This window comes from Nelumbo lutea, chromosome 1 (assembly GCF_056320005.1).
Source record: "Nelumbo lutea isolate HS-2025 chromosome 1, American lotus-T2T, whole genome shotgun sequence".
In the NCBI taxonomy this organism is placed as follows: domain Eukaryota; kingdom Viridiplantae; phylum Streptophyta; class Magnoliopsida; order Proteales; family Nelumbonaceae; genus Nelumbo; species Nelumbo lutea.
The window spans coordinates 82,250,472-82,268,711 of NC_142684.1; the positions used below are offsets into that span (position 1 = coordinate 82,250,472).

The window sequence follows — 18,240 nt, forward strand, 5'->3', positions numbered from 1 at the left end:
GTGAATATTTTTCATCATACACGATTTCTTTATTGGAACTAAAATGAGTTGTAAGTAATTGAGTGTGGATACAAATTATTTGACAAATTTATTCATTGTTTTGTTATATTGATATTTTATTTTATTTATTAATAAAAATCATTACTATTATTTTTAATTTGTAAATTAGTGGGTCCTACCATCACATGTCATGGGTGAACATGTGAATGGAGGTACCATTCTCACATGTGGTACATTGAGAAATATAGCGGAGATGCTATTCTAACATGTAGATTTAATTTAGTAAGAGAAAATCAAAGAGATATTATGAGTGTTTTTTGAGTTTATATGGTTTTACCTTATTCACAACCAACCAAATAATCAATGCTTCTTAAATTTTGAGGAGTATTATGACTAATATATTTAAATTTTCATTTTTGTTCAGTTTAATGCTGTTTTTATAAGCTGTATGCCTAATCAATTTGAGACGTGAGACGATGGGGCATATGTCTCACAAAAATCTGATCTGGTAGCCTCTAAGCCTACTGAAAGGCATATGAGGCAAGGCGTTTTGGCTTCTTGCTTCATAGCCTTTTAAAACCACTGTAGATTGTTATTCTACCTTGCAAATCATTAGGGGTATTCTTTCTTCCTAAGTTTTCATTGTTTCTGTTGTTACGAATGGCTCTTTAATAAATTTTATAAATTAATCATGTGCTATTGTCTCTTCCAGGTCAAATAAAATGATTGCTAATACAAACTTCCTATGAAACAGGCTTATTTCCCTACAATTTCTCAACCCGAAGGATTGCCTCTTCAAGTCCAGGATGCAAGAGGCAAGGAATGGGTGTTCCAATTCCGTTTTTGGCCTAATAATAACAGCAGAATGTATGTCTTAGAGGGGGTTACACCTTGTATTCAGTCGATGCAATTGCAGGCAGGTGATACAGGTATTTATTAACTTCAATGGAAGTCAATTCTTGGGGAATTTTTCTTTTAATATTTGGTTGGTTTATATGGCTGCATTTGGTAAGAGTGCAAATGCAAATATGTTCGGTTCTTGAAAATGCAAACTCGGTTTGGTTTTGCATTGATAAATTTTGTATTCTTACCAAATGTAATTGGTTGTGATGGGTACAAACACAAATTTCAACACTGAAATCTACCTTTTTACATTAACCAACTTTTGAGTGCAAAGGGAACATTTGCTCCCATTTTGAATGCAAAAATGTTAGAAAAAACAAATTTAGTTTCATTCATTACAACAATGTATTTTTTACCAAAAGCCTGCAAAACTGAATTGGAATACAAATTTGCTTCGGTTTAGCATTTGCATTCTTACTAAACACAACCTAAGTTACATATTTCATTACTTGTAGATTAATAATCCCCTACCATGCTTCTCTCCATTTGTTGGTAATAGCGAATGATATCTTCTATAAATAGCACTTTCTTCCATATCATTTGGTGCCAGTTGGGACACCTTGTGTTTACTATTCTACCTACCATGTTTTGGTCTTTTGTTGTTTTGCATACATTGTTTGCACGCAGCTATGATTCAAATGTTCTCCCTCTAAGCTTTGTACTTGACATTCCATTTCCCTGTTAAACCAATAACATAATAATGATCTTCTGATTTGAACTAAGCTATGTTGCGGCATAGATATGAGCACAGGAATTATAAACTGACACATGCTCAGGAGTTTTGACTCCATAAATTAAAAGGATTATTGCTTTGGGGAAACACAAAAATATAACAACAACAACAACAACAGCAACAGAAACAAAAAAAATGTTATACATACCTGGGTATATATATATATATTCATGTAATGAGGATGTATGCCTGCAGCACAGTTCTTTAAATATTGCTATTCCTATACAAATAAACAACACAAGAAATTGTAATTTCTTTTCATAAGGGCCAATGAAGTCTGCTTTTCTTGATATTTTCTGATCCATATAACATAATTATGAATATATGTATATTCTTATTATGTTTATCATATTAAGGAGAGAAACAGAGAAGCTGTCATTGAAACTATCAAGAGTAGAGTGGTTAATTAGCTGAGGTCCTTGGAAATCTTTTTTGACACTTCAACTGATGAGTGATGATATCCTTAGAAACAGGAAAGAAGTGGCTGTTTCTACTACCAATAAGGTTGTCACTATTCTTATTTGGTCTCCACTTGACAGTGGGTTCATTAAGCTCAACTTTGATGGAAACAGCCTGGGAAATCTGGGCATTTCGGGTATAGGAGACATTTTAGAAATGAAGAATAACTGCTTTATATTCAAGCCCAATTGGTGTAGAAGACTATTTTAGGGCTGAGATTATGGCATTGATAGGAATAAAGGGCAAAGAACATGAACATTAGAAAATTGATTATTGAAGGAGATTCCAGATTGGTTGTGGGTTGGCTGCAAAGGAAGGAGGCCAGACTTTGAAGCTACAACAATGAAAAAAATAAATTCAAAGGACTGGCACAAGAAAGAGATGGAAGTGATATTGCAATGGGTCCATTAGCTGATGCTTCAGCTAAACAAGTGGAGGGAAGAGATCAATTATTTTGGGCATGCTGTAAAAATAGGGGCTTTTTTCCTTTGGGTAGAGATAAGAGGCTTTATCTCTCTTTGTTTGTATTTCCTTAATTGCACTCACTTTTTACTTACCATCTATTAATGAAATCTTACAGTTATTGACAAAAAAAAATCATATTAAGTAGATAAGCACTTTGTGTATTTGTTATTTTCTGCCTTACACAACAAAAGCTTAGAGTTATTGAAATCTGAGAGTTCTCATATGTTTCCCCTTATTTTGTTTAGTGTTTCATAATTTCATAAGCAAATGTTTATACGGTGCTTTAAGGCCAAAAATCTAAGCATGTGTGATGGATTTATTTGATTTTGAAATATCAAATCAACAATGGTTGGAATATATGGTTGGGACATGGTAAATATCTCATCCACAAATGGTAATGAAATTGAAAATATCAACGAAGAAGAGAGAGAGAGAGAGAGAGAGAGAGAGAGAGAGAGAGAGAGGAAAAAGGTTTTAAAAAATCAGAAGCTATAATGGATTTGGGTGATCACTAGGTTTGAGAAGGGCAATAGGAGTTCTAAAGCCCAGCAAAAAGTAAGAAGTGGTGGAGAGGTTGGTAGACCAAGTGCTCATTGGGAAGGAATAGAGCTTCAAGGTAAGGAAGGAGAGAAGCAGGCACCCAATGTTTAGTCGTAATTTGAAGTTGTAGTAGATAGAGGTTGTGAGGTTGGCATTGTCGCAGGTCCATTTTCCTCGGGGGGGGGGGGTGATTTGCTTGTTTCAGTAGGGTCTCGGTTGGAGTAAGAAGACGTTGGATCGTGGATGAAGAAAAGGAGAATGATCATGAGAAGGGATCTGTTGCTGACCTGCCCGAAGAAAGGGATGTTCACTTGATCTTCATATAGGTTTTGCTTCGGAGAAGAAGCATGGGGTTCAAATGGAGCAGAGAAACAGGGTTGGGGAAGGAGAGAGGCGGAGGTGGGAAGAGAATTTTTGGTTGAGCTTGAAGGGTGCAGTGAATAGAAGGTCTATAATAGGAAAAGGAGGTTTTCGGGTCTTTTCAATGGTGAAGATGGGGGGAAGGGGGTGGATTTAGAGATTGGAGTGGCGATTGGAGGTGGAGAGAAGGGGCATGAAGAGACAGAGGTGGGGGTAGAGAAGAGGCGAAGTTCAAGAGAAGAATGAAGTAATTCAAAATGGAGAAGTGGAGATTAGTAAACGAGTGGAAAGAGAGGTGACAGTGGGAAGAGGTTACTTTTTGGATGTGCGTACCTTGTGGAGGTTCTGTAAAGGGGTTGTGTGACTCCTTTCTCTCCAGGTATGTGCGGTCTCTTATTGCCACCAGTAGTGTGAGACCTGATGGTGATTACAGGTTGATATGTGGGCAGTTTTGGGACTGTTGGTGAAGTTTAGCAGATTTCCTAATGTCTTGGAAGTTTAGTTGACCTAATTTAGTGCCCCTACCTGTTACTGTGAGTTGTAGAAGTGAGTTGCAGACAGTTTTTTTTTTTGCTTTAGTTTCCTGATTTGGTGTGTGTAAAACCTGTCTAAATGGCAACAGATGATTTTGCCATTTCTGGGGTTACATCAACCCAAGGGACAGCTAGTATAGGAGCTGACAGTATGCTCTTTCCTATGTTAATTGTACCTTTAAATGGCCTGAACTATTTGGAGTGGTCTAAGGGTGTGAAACTCTATGTTACTGCAAGGGGAAAGGCTGGACACATAATCGGAAGATAAAAGAACCAAAAATGGAACTGCTAAATATGATAGGTGGGATTAAAAAAATAGTATGATGATGTCCTGGATTCTTGCAGCCATGGAACCTGATGTAAGGAAGAACTTTATATGGGCAAAAACTACGAGTGAAATTTGGGAACAAGCTAGAACAACATATTTTAAGCAAAGACATTACGCAAAGATTTACCAGTTAAATCTACAACTTGTAAGCAAGGGGATTGTAGTCTGTCAGCGCACTATTCAGCCCTTCAATTTGGTAGGAGTTAGATTATTACCAAAGTATAGAGTGGAAACATGATGATGATGCCGAGGCTTATAAGAAGTTAAATCTCTCAACAGTGGGTTTTTGTTGTTTTGCTGGGACTAAATCCTCTGTATGAGCCCCTTAGAGGTTCAGATCTTAGGAAGCAGTGGGTTTCCTTCAATTCAAGAAATGTATGCCTTGATTCAGTCCGAGGAAAGTAGATGATGTGTGATGGTTCCAATTGAGGGGAAGCAGCATATGGCTTTGGTTGCAAAAGACAGCAACAATGTGGTAAAGAAGAGTGATGATAAGGACAAGTTGTGGTGTACCCATTGCAAACGCTCTAGACATACACGTGAGACTTGTTGGGATCTTGTTGGAAAGCTGAAGTGGGCAGAAGAAAAACCAAGAACAGGGAAAGATGCAGGGCTAGAAGAATTATAGTACAGCTAATGTGGCAACTCAAGATTCCCAGCATGGTGGTGTGTTCAGTAGTACTACTTAGAAGAATTACACTTGTTCTGACCGAGGATATCATCAATTCCATTCGTGATCATCTGGAGTCTTATGGTAAAGCTCTACGTCAGATGGGCAGCACAACTACTAGTGCCCCTCTACTTCATTTGCATTACATCAGGTAATGGTGCCTATGCCTTCCATGTCTCCGCTGCCACTGACTCTCCCTAGGCCATTGACTTAGGGGCCTCCAACCACATGACTAGTAAGCCCAATCTTTTCTAGTCTTATAGCCTTTTGTTTAGGAGAGATAAAGAGAGGCTTGTAGATGGATCATTCTTCTCCATTGCAGGTTAGGGATCAATATCTCTTCCTCATGGCCTCAATCTTAGTAATGTATTGTATGTGCCTAAGCTTCCTATCAATTTACTTTCTATTAGTAGTATCACAAACTCCTTAAATTGTAGTATAACATTTTTTTTTTCTGGTTCATGTGTTTTTCAGGACCTAACTTCTGGGAGGACAATTGGTAGAGGAAGCTTAGTAGATGGCCTTTACACTCTTGACAACAAGGTTGGTTTCTCAGTGTCAACTTTGGAGTCACATAGTTAGTTGAGTCAACCAAATAAGAGTTAAGTATTGTTATGGCATAATCATTTGGGTCATGCGTTCTTTGAAATATTGAAGTCTTTGTTTCCCTTTTTATTTAAGTCATGTTCAATGTCAAACGTGTCAGTTAAGCAAGCAATGTAGAATAGTTTTTCATTTAAGTAATAAAAGATCAAATTTTCCTTTTCACATTGTGTACTCAATCCCCTTTGTTTTCCATTCCTATGAGTGTTTGGTTGACATACCTTTGTTCATGACTTGTTTCCTTCCCATCGTAAGTTGGATCATCAGTCTATACCATGTATCTTCCTTGGGTACCCCTCTTCTCAAAAGGGTTACTGGTGCTTTGATCCCATTGGTCGTAAGTACCTTGTCTCTATGGACGTTTCCTTTTTTGAGTCTAAATCATTTTACCCTACTTCTTCTTAGGGAGACAGTATTGAGGAGGAGAAGCAAGTCCATCGAGTTTGTCTTCCTTCTATTGATTCTAGATAGTGCTCCTTTTTGTGTCTTCCTGTGTAAGCGCAATAGAGATCAACAATGTTCTCAAGATGTGGAGCTATCGGATACTAAGTGACCGACACCATCATACTTCCAAGAGATAAGTCCAATTGAGCTAGGTACTCTTTCCTGTTGATTCCCCTATTCCTATTTCTATTGTGGATGATCTTGACATTTCCATTGCCCAAAGAGAAGGGGTCAAGTAATGCACTACCAAACATCCCATTACCCATTATGTGTCCTATGACCATATTTCTCCTTCTAGTCGTGCCTTTTTGTCTGTTGTTGATAGATTCTTATACCCAGAAGTGTGGCAGAGGCTTTGACTTACCCCGAATGGACAAATGCTATGAAGGAGGAAATTAATGCTCTATATAAGAATCATACTTGGGAGATGGCGGATCTTCCAAAAGGGAAAGACCTAGTGGGGTTAGATGGGTGTTCATAGCAAAACATAAGGCAAATGAGATAGTAGAAAGGTACAAAGCAAGGCTGAAAGCCAAGGGGTACACTCAAGTATATGGTGTTGATTATGATGAAACCTTTTCTCCAATTGCAAAAATGAATTCACTGGGAGTTACACCAACTTGATGTAAAAAATTCTTTCTTAAATAAGGTGTATATCGTTCTATGCAAAAGTGGAAATAAGGTGTGCAAGTTGAGAAAATCTTTGTATGGCTTAAAACAATCTCGTAGAGCATGGTTTAGTAAGTTTCATATGGCAGTTCAATAAGTAGGATTAAAACAATGCTAGTCTGATCATACTCTCTTTGTTAAGAGATGTTAGGAGCAGGTTGCGGTGTTGATAGTGTATGTGTATGATATCATCATAATAAGGAACTGGGGCTTTGAGATACAAAAGTTGAAGCAATTCTTAGCCTCCCAATTTGAAGTGAAAGATCTAAGACCCTTAAAGTATTTTCTTGGGATTGAGGTTGCTCGCTCCTAAAAGGGTATCTTCACCTCTTAGAGGAAATACATCCTGGATCTTTTACAAGACACATGCAAACTTGGTGCAAAGCCAATTGATACTCCTATGGTTGTTGATCATAAATTGGGTGATTGCGATGATAAACCTTTGAAGGATGTGAAGCAGTTCCAAAGATTAGTGGGAAGATTGTTATATCTGTCTATGACACACCATAACATTGGTTATGTTGTTGGGGTTTTGAGCCAGTTCACCTAAGGTTCCATACTTGGAGGCTGCCGAAGGGATCCTTAGGTATTTAAAGAAATATCCAGGAACTGGTTTACTATTCAGAAAACACAATCATTTGAAGGTGGAAGCTTATGCAGATTTTAATAGGACAGGTGTTGTGGATGACATAAAATCCATAAGTGGGTATTGTATTTTGTGGTTGGAAACTTGGTGACATGGAGAAGTAAAAAAATGAAGTGTGGTTGCAAGGTCAAGTGTTGAAGCTGAGTATAGAGCTATGGAACATGGGGTGGCTGAGGTGCTTTGGTTGAAGAATCTGCTAGGAGAGCTTGGGCTCAGTGTCTCTCTTTTGTGATAACAAAGCAGGCATAAACATTGCAACAAATCCTGTTCTCCACGATAGGATAAAGCACATTAAGGTAGATAAGCGTTTCATAAGAGAATTTTGATAAGGTTGAAATCTGCACTCCCTATGTTAACTCCAAGGAGCAGCTGGCTGATGTTTTCACAAAAAGGTCTTTTCTTTTGTGGCACAATGAACTTTGTGACAAGTTGGGCATGATTGACATATACAGCCCAACTTGAGGGGGAGTGTTGTCAGCCTGTTATCAGAGTAATAGTGCTGTCAGCATATTCTTTTCTTTTGTCTTTTATGTTCTTTCAATATAGTGGGTCGTCAGGGGCAGAACTGTAACTATAACTGTTTTATCTAAGTTTTGGCACTCAAAAACATTCTTTCTTCTTTCCTCTCTTCCCTCTCTCTTCTCTCCTTCTTCTTCCCTGCACTGTATGATCATGTTATGAATGAAAACAAAAGGAAAGAATTGAGAAGGGCAAGGGTTGGGACGAAGAAGGGGGCAAAGAAGAGTGAAGGGTTGAAGCTCTAAATTCTTCAAGGCAGTCAGAAGGAAGGAGGGAAGATTGGAGTTGCAGGAGCCAAATTAGAAGAATGTTGATGTGGGTAGGAAGGAAGAGATTTGGGTGCGAATAGTGGAGATTGGTTGGAGTTAATTGCTGAAAGGTTGTCAGGGGGTTTAGTCACATCAAGATTCTCAGATTGTAGTTAGATAATGAACAATTTTTATTGTCTAGTTCTCAGTTGATTAGTTGGTGGGTGGTCACCTTGATACCTCTCAGATTTTAATGTTTCTTTTTTGTTTAATGAAATCTTTTTCTTTACTATTAAAAAAAGAAAGAAAGAAAGAAAGGAAGAAATAAGCTTTGTATAACATCGGTTAAATACAAATCTTGAAAGGCATAAATAAATTGTCATCTCCATGTTGTGCAATACTCCTAGATTTGCCATTTTGGAGAGCAAAGTCCATGGACAAATTTGTACATTTATCTGTGTGCTATAACTACAACAACAGGAGTCAAGGCTGGAATTTGGAGAAGCTGATATTAGTTGACTCAGTGTGACATATTGACTCCTGAATCCAAGAAAAAAGTAAGGTATCCCTGTAATACGGGCTTGAAAATACTATCTGGAACTTTATATTTATATTCATCTGTTACAGGTTTTCCTTCTCCATTTTTGAGCTTTCTTCCTATCAGTATTAATAAGCTTTCTCAAATTGGAACTGAGAGTTACTTTGTCTCTCAGTAACATTCAGCCGGATTGATCCGGAAGGAAAGCTGGTCATGGGATTCAGAAAGGCTTCTAGTGTTCCACCTTCTGACCAGGTATGTCATTATAAAAACAATCCAAGACCCTAGTTTTCTTTTTTGCTTTTTTAGATGGTAATACAAAGCCTTTTGCTGATTATTCATGTGATTACTTCTTTGCAACTGATATTAGTGTAGTTATTAATGATATCTGATATAAATGTTTATCATGTTGTGGTAGCACATGATACAATGTTACTCCTCATAGCCCCAATTAAGTTGCCAAGCATATAAGAAGTAACAACACTTGAAACCACAACTGTATAGATAATTACTTGTTATCTGCAATAATTTAAAAGCATCAGGGTTAACTATATTCTACCCACTGCTATAACTTGTTACTTCCCACAAGGATTAGTGGGGGATAAAGGAACGGAAAAGTACAATACCTAACAGTGATGGCCACTAGCATCTGTGCAATCACCTTTTTAGTAAAGTGAACATATGAATCATTTGCATTCTGTGCATTTATCTAGGTCTCTATCTGTGTATGTCCAATGGGTTTTAAGTTGGCTACTTTTTTCTTTTCCCCCTAGATTACCTCTCCTATTTCAAATATGCTAACTATTAAGCATATAGGGATCCTTTGGATTGGCCAGTTCAGTTGTTTTATCTGCCTCAGCTCCATGACCTACCTTGGTTTGGTTCATTGTACAAGTAAAACATGCCATTGAAGTTTCAAACCTCTAAAGGAACAAAGAAATGCCTAGAATAAAGGACCTTCTTTTGCCACATGACTGAGGCTGTTGGCTGAAACCTATGCTGCCCAGATATGGTAAGGAACAGGTAGATAATTTATCAAAAAAAAAGGACACAGGTAGACAAGTTGCCAGATATGAAATTTAGACGAAAATTTAAAGTATTTGGGAAAATACGGCATCAATGCATATAAATATCCGATTATCATATAGAGATATCTTGCTTCATAAATATAGGTGATATGGCAAAGACGAGGAACCTGCCTGGTCACTGGGTAAGCTGCCTTATGGAAGTTGGAAGGTTCCTTTTTAGGCACTTGTTACTTTCTCAGAAGAAATTATATGCAGATTAACTCTAATACGTAACTTCAATGCTACTATTAGAACCTCTTGGCTTAATTGAACATTCATTGTGTCATTTGACCTCTAAAAATTATTAATAAGACTCTCCTTGAGATCTTGAATTGTAATAGTGGGCATGGAATCCCATATCTGGTTTTGATGCATCACAATCACATTCTTTAATCCTTTCCTTTAAACGCACACTTTCAATAACTATCTATGATAAACTCTTCTCAGAACTCAGAAGAAACATGAAACCAAATTGATGCTTCCAGTTGGATACCATACTCATTCTCAAGAACAGGAAACAAAAACCTTTCTTCCATATAGGTCATTTATGGGTTGTTTGCCAAACAAAATCATGCATATTACTGAACACTCCCTTTAGTGGCCTGCATGTACTTGTATATATTCTTATTTCAAAACCAAATTGATGCTTCCAGTTAGCTACCATGCTCATTCTAAGAACAGGAAACAAAAACCTTGCTTCCACATCGGTGTTTGTCAAACAAAACCATGAATGTTACTGAACAACCCCTTAGTGGCTAACATTTACTTGCATTGAGTTTCATATATTCTTATTTCTATTGTTTATGTGATATGATGGGACTAAATAAGGTACATTTGTACGTAAATGTGAAATGATTAAAAATGAATTTCTTAATTCAAGTGCAATGCCATTTTTTTTGTTAAAAAAAGATAGTCTCAGGTATATGTTTCTTTATATATTTATGTACATATTTGTTCCTCTTTTTTAGTCATCTATTCATATTTGTTTTAAGACTATTGATTATGCAATGGGACATATAATTTGTGGACATTGAATAATTTTTGCTTATATTTTATTAACAGGAAAATCAAACACCTAAATCAGGAAGTGGTGTCTCTGCAAATGGAGAGGTTAATAATATAAAGTTAAATATATTTTTCAATTCATTTTTGTCCATTAAAGGGTAATGCAGAATCAACTAGTTATTCATCGATCAACCAGGTTAATTCAGCAGATCCAGCAAGCACCTGGTCCAAGGTTGATAAATCAGGATACATAGCAAAAGATGTACCTGGAGCTAAATCTTCTCTTCCTAGTAAGAGGAAAAGCAGTACCCTTGGCTCAAAGAGCAAACGCCTGCGAATTGAAAATGAGGACTTAATAGAGCTCAAGCTAACATGGGAAGAAGCTCAAGGGCTGCTCTGCCCACCTCCTAACCATGCTCCTAGTATTGTGGTGATTGAAGGCCACGAGTTTGAAGAATATGAGGTATGCTAGTATATGTTAGTAAGTACTTATGTGGAATTGTATGGTTATTGATTATTATCTTTTTATTTTTTTCATCATTTTTCTATGTCCCTTTCAAAGTCTCATTTTCATGTGATTAATTCATAGTTCATTTTAATATGATCAATGCGTTTATTGGTCATGGAAGAAGTTTAGAACATATTTGTACGCTATAGTGAGGAAATCTCTTTCTTATTTCTAATATGATTGTTTGGCTTTTGTAGGAAGCACCAGTTCTTGGGAAGCCAACAATTTTAACAACCAATAATCAAGGGTAAGTTTTGTCCTTGTTCTAATCATGATTGGTTAACAAGGTTGTTTATTTGATAATTTTGATTTAAATTTGTCAATGTTGAGGTTAATTCTGATATTGTAAATTTCTCTATCTTTACCCTTGAGGTTCACAAATGAGATTAATGCTGATATTGTAAATTTACCTCAATAGCTCTAAACTCCACTATATTAATTTCATAGCTATTTTGATTTTGAAGGACTAAAAGGTAAGATTTTGTTATTATTACCTTTGAAGTAAAATTCTTACTTTTAGTTTCACCCACTTCATATGGGAAACTTGGTTTTATATACAAAAGTATCAGATTTGATAGAAACCTCAATATTTTGTTCAAATGGTAAATGCTATATCCATGGTTGAACACTTGAAATTTCAGTATTGATGGAAACATCAACCTAGGGAAACTGAATGTTTGGAGTTCATGGCCAATAAGGCCTTTGGGAGGCACGTTAATACCATTCCATATTTACATGCACGTTTCCCTCTTAGGCAAGGAAAGGGACAATAAAGCACCTTATCATATATTATATGGCATGGTCTATTTTATTTGTGCTCTAAAATACATAAAACATCATGTATAATACGTATTAGTACATCACTCATTACTTGCTTGCTTGGATTTACCATGTTATTGACTTGCTACTTTTCTTATTTATTTGAACACGTGCTATGTGAATGGATATTGTACTTGCTTTGTTGAATGGAATTGATAATATTGTGTATTGCTTATTGAAATTATGTTTAAAAGTTATGGAATTAATTTCTCTTGGTATACAAATTTCGTTACTTTGGCCTTTTTTCAGCATTTCTTTCAATACACAGTAATAAGAAATTGAAAATGTGGCAGATGTCAACTAAATTATATCCAACAAATTCTTGGTCATATTTGTTAAATACCACCACCTAAAAGCTCATATGTGCTTAGATGACAAGGCAGATTGGATTGAAGCAAGTTGTATCTTGAAGGAAAGCTTTGGTTGAAGTGCTAAAATTGACAAACTTCTCCCCCTTTTTTTTTTATTTTTAGTATTTGAATGAATAATTAATCAGGAGTACTTATGTATGTGATTTTAGCAACATTTTGGAGTTACAAGTGGTTTTTAGGATTCCCCATAAGTTTCATTATTACCTTCCTAAAAAGGGAAAAGTGATACATCACATAGTTTAGGGGTATTTTGAATTATGGCCAGATTGAAGTTTGTTTGCTCAAAATTTCAGATATACTTTCCGAGTTTCAAACTATTATTTGCCCTTGCATAAACCAGAAGACTTTACCTCCTTACCATGACTTCTTTGTTTCTTTTGTTTTGCCTACATCATAACAAGTTAATACATATGTTATCATAAAGAACAATTACTATTTTTTCTTCCATTTATAAAATTGCCATCTGTATCTTTTTTCCAACTGACTGCCAATGCTATGTTTCATCCATGTTAGTGAAAAGGTTCAATGGGCTCAGTGCGAAGACTGTTCTAAGTGGCGGAAGCTGCCTTTTGATGTGCTCCTTCCTTCGAGATGGACCTGTTCCAAGAATTTATGGGATCCAAAACGGTATACATTTGGAGCATGGGCTGTGTGACAATATGCTTTAGGGCTGATGTCTTGCTCATCTCGATAATTACTTAACAATAAATATGGTTTCTTTTCCATGTTAACTTTTCTTTATGAGGCATGTTATATTTTTTTAAATGGTGGTCCATGGGTTCAAACTATTGTTACAATCATATCCCAATAGCTGCAGATTCAAGAGTTTAAACCCAAGGATTATTGTGGTCTTATGACCTTTGATGAGAAAAAACAACACAAGAGTGAGAATTAGATAGGTCTTGTTTGTTTTCATATTTTCATGATCTATTATGTGCATAAACAAAGTTGTGGTCTGATGGATAGGGCACACGTGTTTTGACTCTAAAAGTCAAAGGAAATGGCGATTTGAACCGAGAGGAACACAGGGTAAGGGGAGATAATGGGCTGTACTTCGAAGGAGATGCCTACATACCCTCTTTCAAGGGATTAGGCCATTGTAGTTCGCCAGCGATATAATTCTGACAAGGAATAGCAGAAGGTAATATTAGTGATTGCCGAGGGAGCCAAGCTGCAGCTAGGCGCGCACGCATGAGAGAGAGAGAGAGAGAGAGAGAGAGAGAGGATCTCCCAGAAGTGATTTATTGCCCCCCCATTCGGGTACAAGCTCCTATTTATAGAGTTTTGGGCATACCTGAGTTTTGAATAGTTCTTTCACCGACTTTGTCCTTTTATTAAGTCTACAAACTTACACTGTTTTGGGTTGATTTAGTTTGCTCCAAGTATTAGCGCTGACTTGGTCCAAGTTGGTTTGGTCTAATCCAGGTTTGCCGTGGGTTAGCCAGGTTTATGCTACACACTTGTATAAATCCATTGTCTCACATTAGCCCCCCTTAACAATGGTGAAAGCCATTTGGTAAGAACAATGGTCAGGTATCTTAAAAATGGTTAAAAATGCCTGACCCAACTTTTGCTTAACAAATGGATTTCACCATTATTAAGTAGGGGGCTATGTGAGACAATGGATTTATATAAGTGCATAGCATAAACCTGGCTGACCCATAGCGAACCTGGATTAGACCAAACCAATTTGGACCAAGTCAGCGCTAATACTTGGAGCAAACTAAATCAACCCAAAACAGCACAAGTTTCTAGACTAATAATAACAAAAGGACAAAGTCAGTGTAATAAATTTACAGAACTCAAGTATGCCCAAAACTCTATTAATAGGAACTCGCACCCAAATGTGGGGGCGATTAATCAATCTTGGGTGATCCTCTCTCTCCCTCTCTCTCTCTATCTCTATCTCTCTCTCGTGTGTTTCCTTTCTCCGATTCCATTCGAATCACCATATTTCCCACATAATTCCAGCTGCAAACTGCAGTGGCCTGATCTCTCACCAGAGGGTATGTAGGCATCTCCTTTGGGAGTCCAGCCGGTTTTCTCCCCTAATCCCCTATTCCTCGGTTCAGATCACTATTTCCTCGGATTTTTGGAGTCAGACCGCGTGTGGCCTATCCATTGGCCCACAAAAGTGATGATGCTTTGTTTTAAGTGGAAGTCTCTGGTGGCACATCTGACATAATTCAAGTTACACAAGATTTAAGCAACAGAAATATTCCTATTCATTGGTTCTTCATATTATATTTTTGGGATATCATCTCTAGTGGAGATAGAGGATGACGATGATATTGGGTTTACTCTCTGGCTGTGATCCTGTTTAAAGTTTAAACCAACCTTGTCCTTGACATTTTTATCTGTTCATGTGTGGGTGGGTGGGGGAGCAAATCTGTGCTACTTAAAGGTTGACATGCTTACTTCTGCTTTACCAGGTCTTCATGTACTTCAGCACAAGAGCTAAGTATAGAACAGCTTGAAGATATGATATCCTCTGCGGAAATTTGTAAGTAGTGGATATGATACATCTTAGTAGTTTATCCTTATTCTTCTACCTAATGGTTCATTTATGTGGCCCAACTTATTTGTGGGAGAAGGTGATTCCATTATGGATCTCTTAGACTTTAATACTTATCACTCCTTGCAAATAATATTTTCTTATCCATGCCATTACATTACATCCTCAGATTGTCAAAATTTCCAATGTGCAATATTTGACAAATTGTTGCATCCTTTATTTGGCAGCTACTTCCAAGAGAACCAAGGCTGCCAAGCAGGTCAAGGATACTGTTGAAGCATCTGATGGGCTTGACACCCTAGCAAACCTTGCCATTATGGGAGAGGGTGAGGCTCTCCCTCCATCTGCCCAGCCCACTACCAAGCATCCTCGCCATCGTCCAGGGTGCACATGCATTGTCTGCATCCAGCCTCCAAGTGGCAAGGGCCCCAAGCACAAGCAGACATGCACATGCAATGTTTGTCTTACTGTCAAGCGCCGCTTCCGCACCCTTATGTTGCGGCGGGAGAAGCGACAATCAGAGAAGGAAGCAGAGACAGCTCGTAAGAAGCAGCAGCAGCTTCAGATGCCTGAGAAGACAACAGATCAGGAGGATGATCCACCAATTGGTAATGCAAGCAATGGCAGTTCAAACCAGAAAATAGCAGTGAATGAGATTGCTGATGAGGATCCTAACAGGAAGAAACCTTACTCTTCACCTCTTAAAGGCCAGATTGATCTGAACATCCAGCCAGAAAGGGAGGATGAACCATCACCTGTGTCAGATTCTGGCAGCATGCTTAAGATGATTAGAGATGCCACTGAGATGTATCTCAGGAAGCAGAGGCTCCCAAGTTCCGCCAACAGAGATCTTGTTGTCAATCAGTTGGAGCCGGGTGGGAGTAGTACTGGAGGAGAGAAGCTTGATTGTGTTCAGCATGGTAGCAATCATCTAAAAGTTGATGTGGACCATCCCATCACTTTATCAATGTCCATATCTGCTCCCACATCAGCAACAGGCTAGACTTTCAGTATTGCATGTTATGTAACATTGAAGATCGGCACTACGGGGAATGGTTCCATGTAAATTCATTTAAATCAGCATCGGACATTCCACTAAACCTATTACCCATCCCATAAGCAACGGCTTTCCTTGTACATAAAAAGAGGTATGAAGCATATTTAGTTTTTCCTGATATTCTTATCTTCATAACACCATGAGATTGTACAGCAGGATAGAAGCTCTATTTTTTTTTCTGGATGCTGATCTTGCTGTCTTTTGAACTTGAGGGTACATCTTTTAGTGCCAGTGTTTGGACATTTCTTCAAACAAAAAATCAAAATGTTTGAGGTATTCCTGTTTCTTGGCCCTCGGCTGACTCTTTTATGGTTGGTTTGCTGATTTATGTGTGGAATCTCTCTCATCTTTCTTTCTGCAAAACATTTAGATTGCAATTGCATCTTTTAATACCAAACATTGTTGCAGTTCAAACTAAAAATAAATTTTGAGACACCAATTTCTCTTCTTTACCGCTTGTAAACTCTTTTCGTTATGCTTATGGATAAGTTGAAAAATTAAGGGAAAGGTGTTTACCATCTTTTAGTAGTCAAGTTGCAATTTTCAGGTCAATATAAAGCCGGATAAAACTTTAGTTGTGGAAGAAAGGATTAGGAATTGGTCAATTCAAACCCCTAGCTGCTACTAATGCACCATCCAGTTCATCAAACAGGGGTCTTGATTGCTACCTTCCCATCTCTACGGTCTATGTCAACCCTATACTGCCTTATCAGATTTTTCCCTGGGTAAGATTTGCGGTCCAAAGTAATATTTTCTGAATTAAGCAAAGAAAAATAATAAAAATGGAAACGATAAAAAAGGCTTATTCTGGACAGGAGGATGAATTTGATTGGTGCATTAAGCTATGTTTGGTTTTAAATAAAATGAGAGAGAAACAGAAATGTATAGGACCTATAGGTAGAAGAGTAGATAAGATAATTTGAAGAGAGGATTCGTCATCTCTTGTTTGAGGAAGAAGATAATCTGGGGGGTCCTTTGCTGATTTTACACGGCCAACTGTGGTTGCTGGGCTTAGATAATCGGTCCGTCCTTGACTTATCTTGACAAAAAAATGGATTGATGGATCAAAAATCACCAGAAGGAACTAAAGGATTGAACAACAAAAGGGTAGCTAGCCATAAACGGACAAACCAAGTCTGTAACTGGGGAAAAAAATCTAAAAAGTAATATTTTCTGCTTTTCAAGTCTCACATTTGTCTGTCAGGTAACCACGAACTCACATGTGAAGGCTTTCAAACTCCGGTTTTTGGACAATGGACATGGCAGCCGTAAATTCGGATTAGCTGAATCCTTCAGCTGTTTAGCAGGTTGTGAACGAATGATATGTTTCGCGCCAATATTTAAATACATGAGACTCACATCTTTCATTGATTCCATGCCCCGCTGAACAGCTAAACCTTGACCGGCAGCCGCTCTGCAACCAATGGTGTCCAAAATTGTAATTCCAATGTATTGCTACAGAAAAATGGCATGATATTGATATGATACTGGGAATTAGCAATCTGGCATGCATGAGAACGCAGGTTCGAGCCTGAGAGTGGCCACTTTGTGTGGAAATCCAATCTACCCAGATAACTGGGACCAACATTGGGTAATTGCCAATCAATTTTTAAGAATGTTATCAGAGTTTTGATCAAGTTCTATAACATGCTTATACTAAATTCCCCAAAACTAAAAATGTTTTCTGGAAATGCAGGAATAGAAAGTTGTTTGAAAAAACCAACAGTGATCCGGTTATACATTATGGGCGGGGGCAGGCTGCGGATGTCAGAACACCTGATGCCACCGTTTGATCGAGACGGATGGATGGATCTTTTACTGAATCTAAACAATAAACATGCAGGGTATGGTTTTTCGATAAAAGATGGTAAGGGGGAAACTTTTTTGATGGCAGCTGCCTACAAGGATGAGCCACGCTCGGCCTCGGCTGTGTTCTCTGAAGCATTTGCTTTTTATTGGCCTTGGGAGGGAGCAACTCGTTCTCTCCGGATAAAGAATATATAGTGATTAAAAACTTTAAAAGCGACTGTCCAATGTTGGTAAAATCTTTATGATTAAAGCGGAATAAGCTTACGCAGATGCAGATTTTCTTATTAAGTCGGTCTCTTTTGAACATCTTTAATAGGAATCTCAACAGTATGGTCTTATGGATTGGAACACCCCCAGTTGGCCAGAGAACTAGTTCTGGCGTGTTATGAAGTGTGGCTCATCAGCTCGGTGGCTAGACAGATTGCTAACAA

The 18,240-nt window shown here is 37.7% G+C and overlaps 1 protein-coding gene across 4 annotated transcripts in view; it reads left to right on the top strand.

Moving 5' to 3' along the window:
• The window catches only part of LOC148875719 (B3 domain-containing protein Os07g0563300-like), a 33,236-nt gene extending 15,139 nt beyond the window's left edge, over positions 1–18,097 (top strand). For 3 of the 4 annotated variants that reach the window (XM_088965175.1, XM_088965173.1, XM_088965176.1), the window contains 8 exons: positions 755–929; positions 8,834–8,913; positions 10,788–10,835; positions 10,927–11,193; positions 11,436–11,485; positions 12,942–13,055; positions 14,861–14,931; positions 15,171–16,285. In XM_088965175.1, the coding sequence (XP_088821301.1) occupies positions 755–929; positions 8,834–8,913; positions 10,788–10,835; positions 10,927–11,193; positions 11,436–11,485; positions 12,942–13,055; positions 14,861–14,931; positions 15,171–15,946 (1,581 nt within the window). In that variant the 3' untranslated portion in view covers positions 15,947–16,285. Of the gene's footprint in view, positions 1–754; positions 930–8,833; positions 8,914–10,787; positions 10,836–10,926; positions 11,194–11,435; positions 11,486–12,941; positions 13,056–14,860; positions 14,932–15,170; positions 16,286–17,204; positions 17,308–17,391; positions 17,592–17,696 lie in introns of those variants that run through there. The other variant, XR_016105174.1, reaches the window with a different exon arrangement.
• The last annotated feature ends 143 nt before the right edge of the window (positions 18,098–18,240 follow it).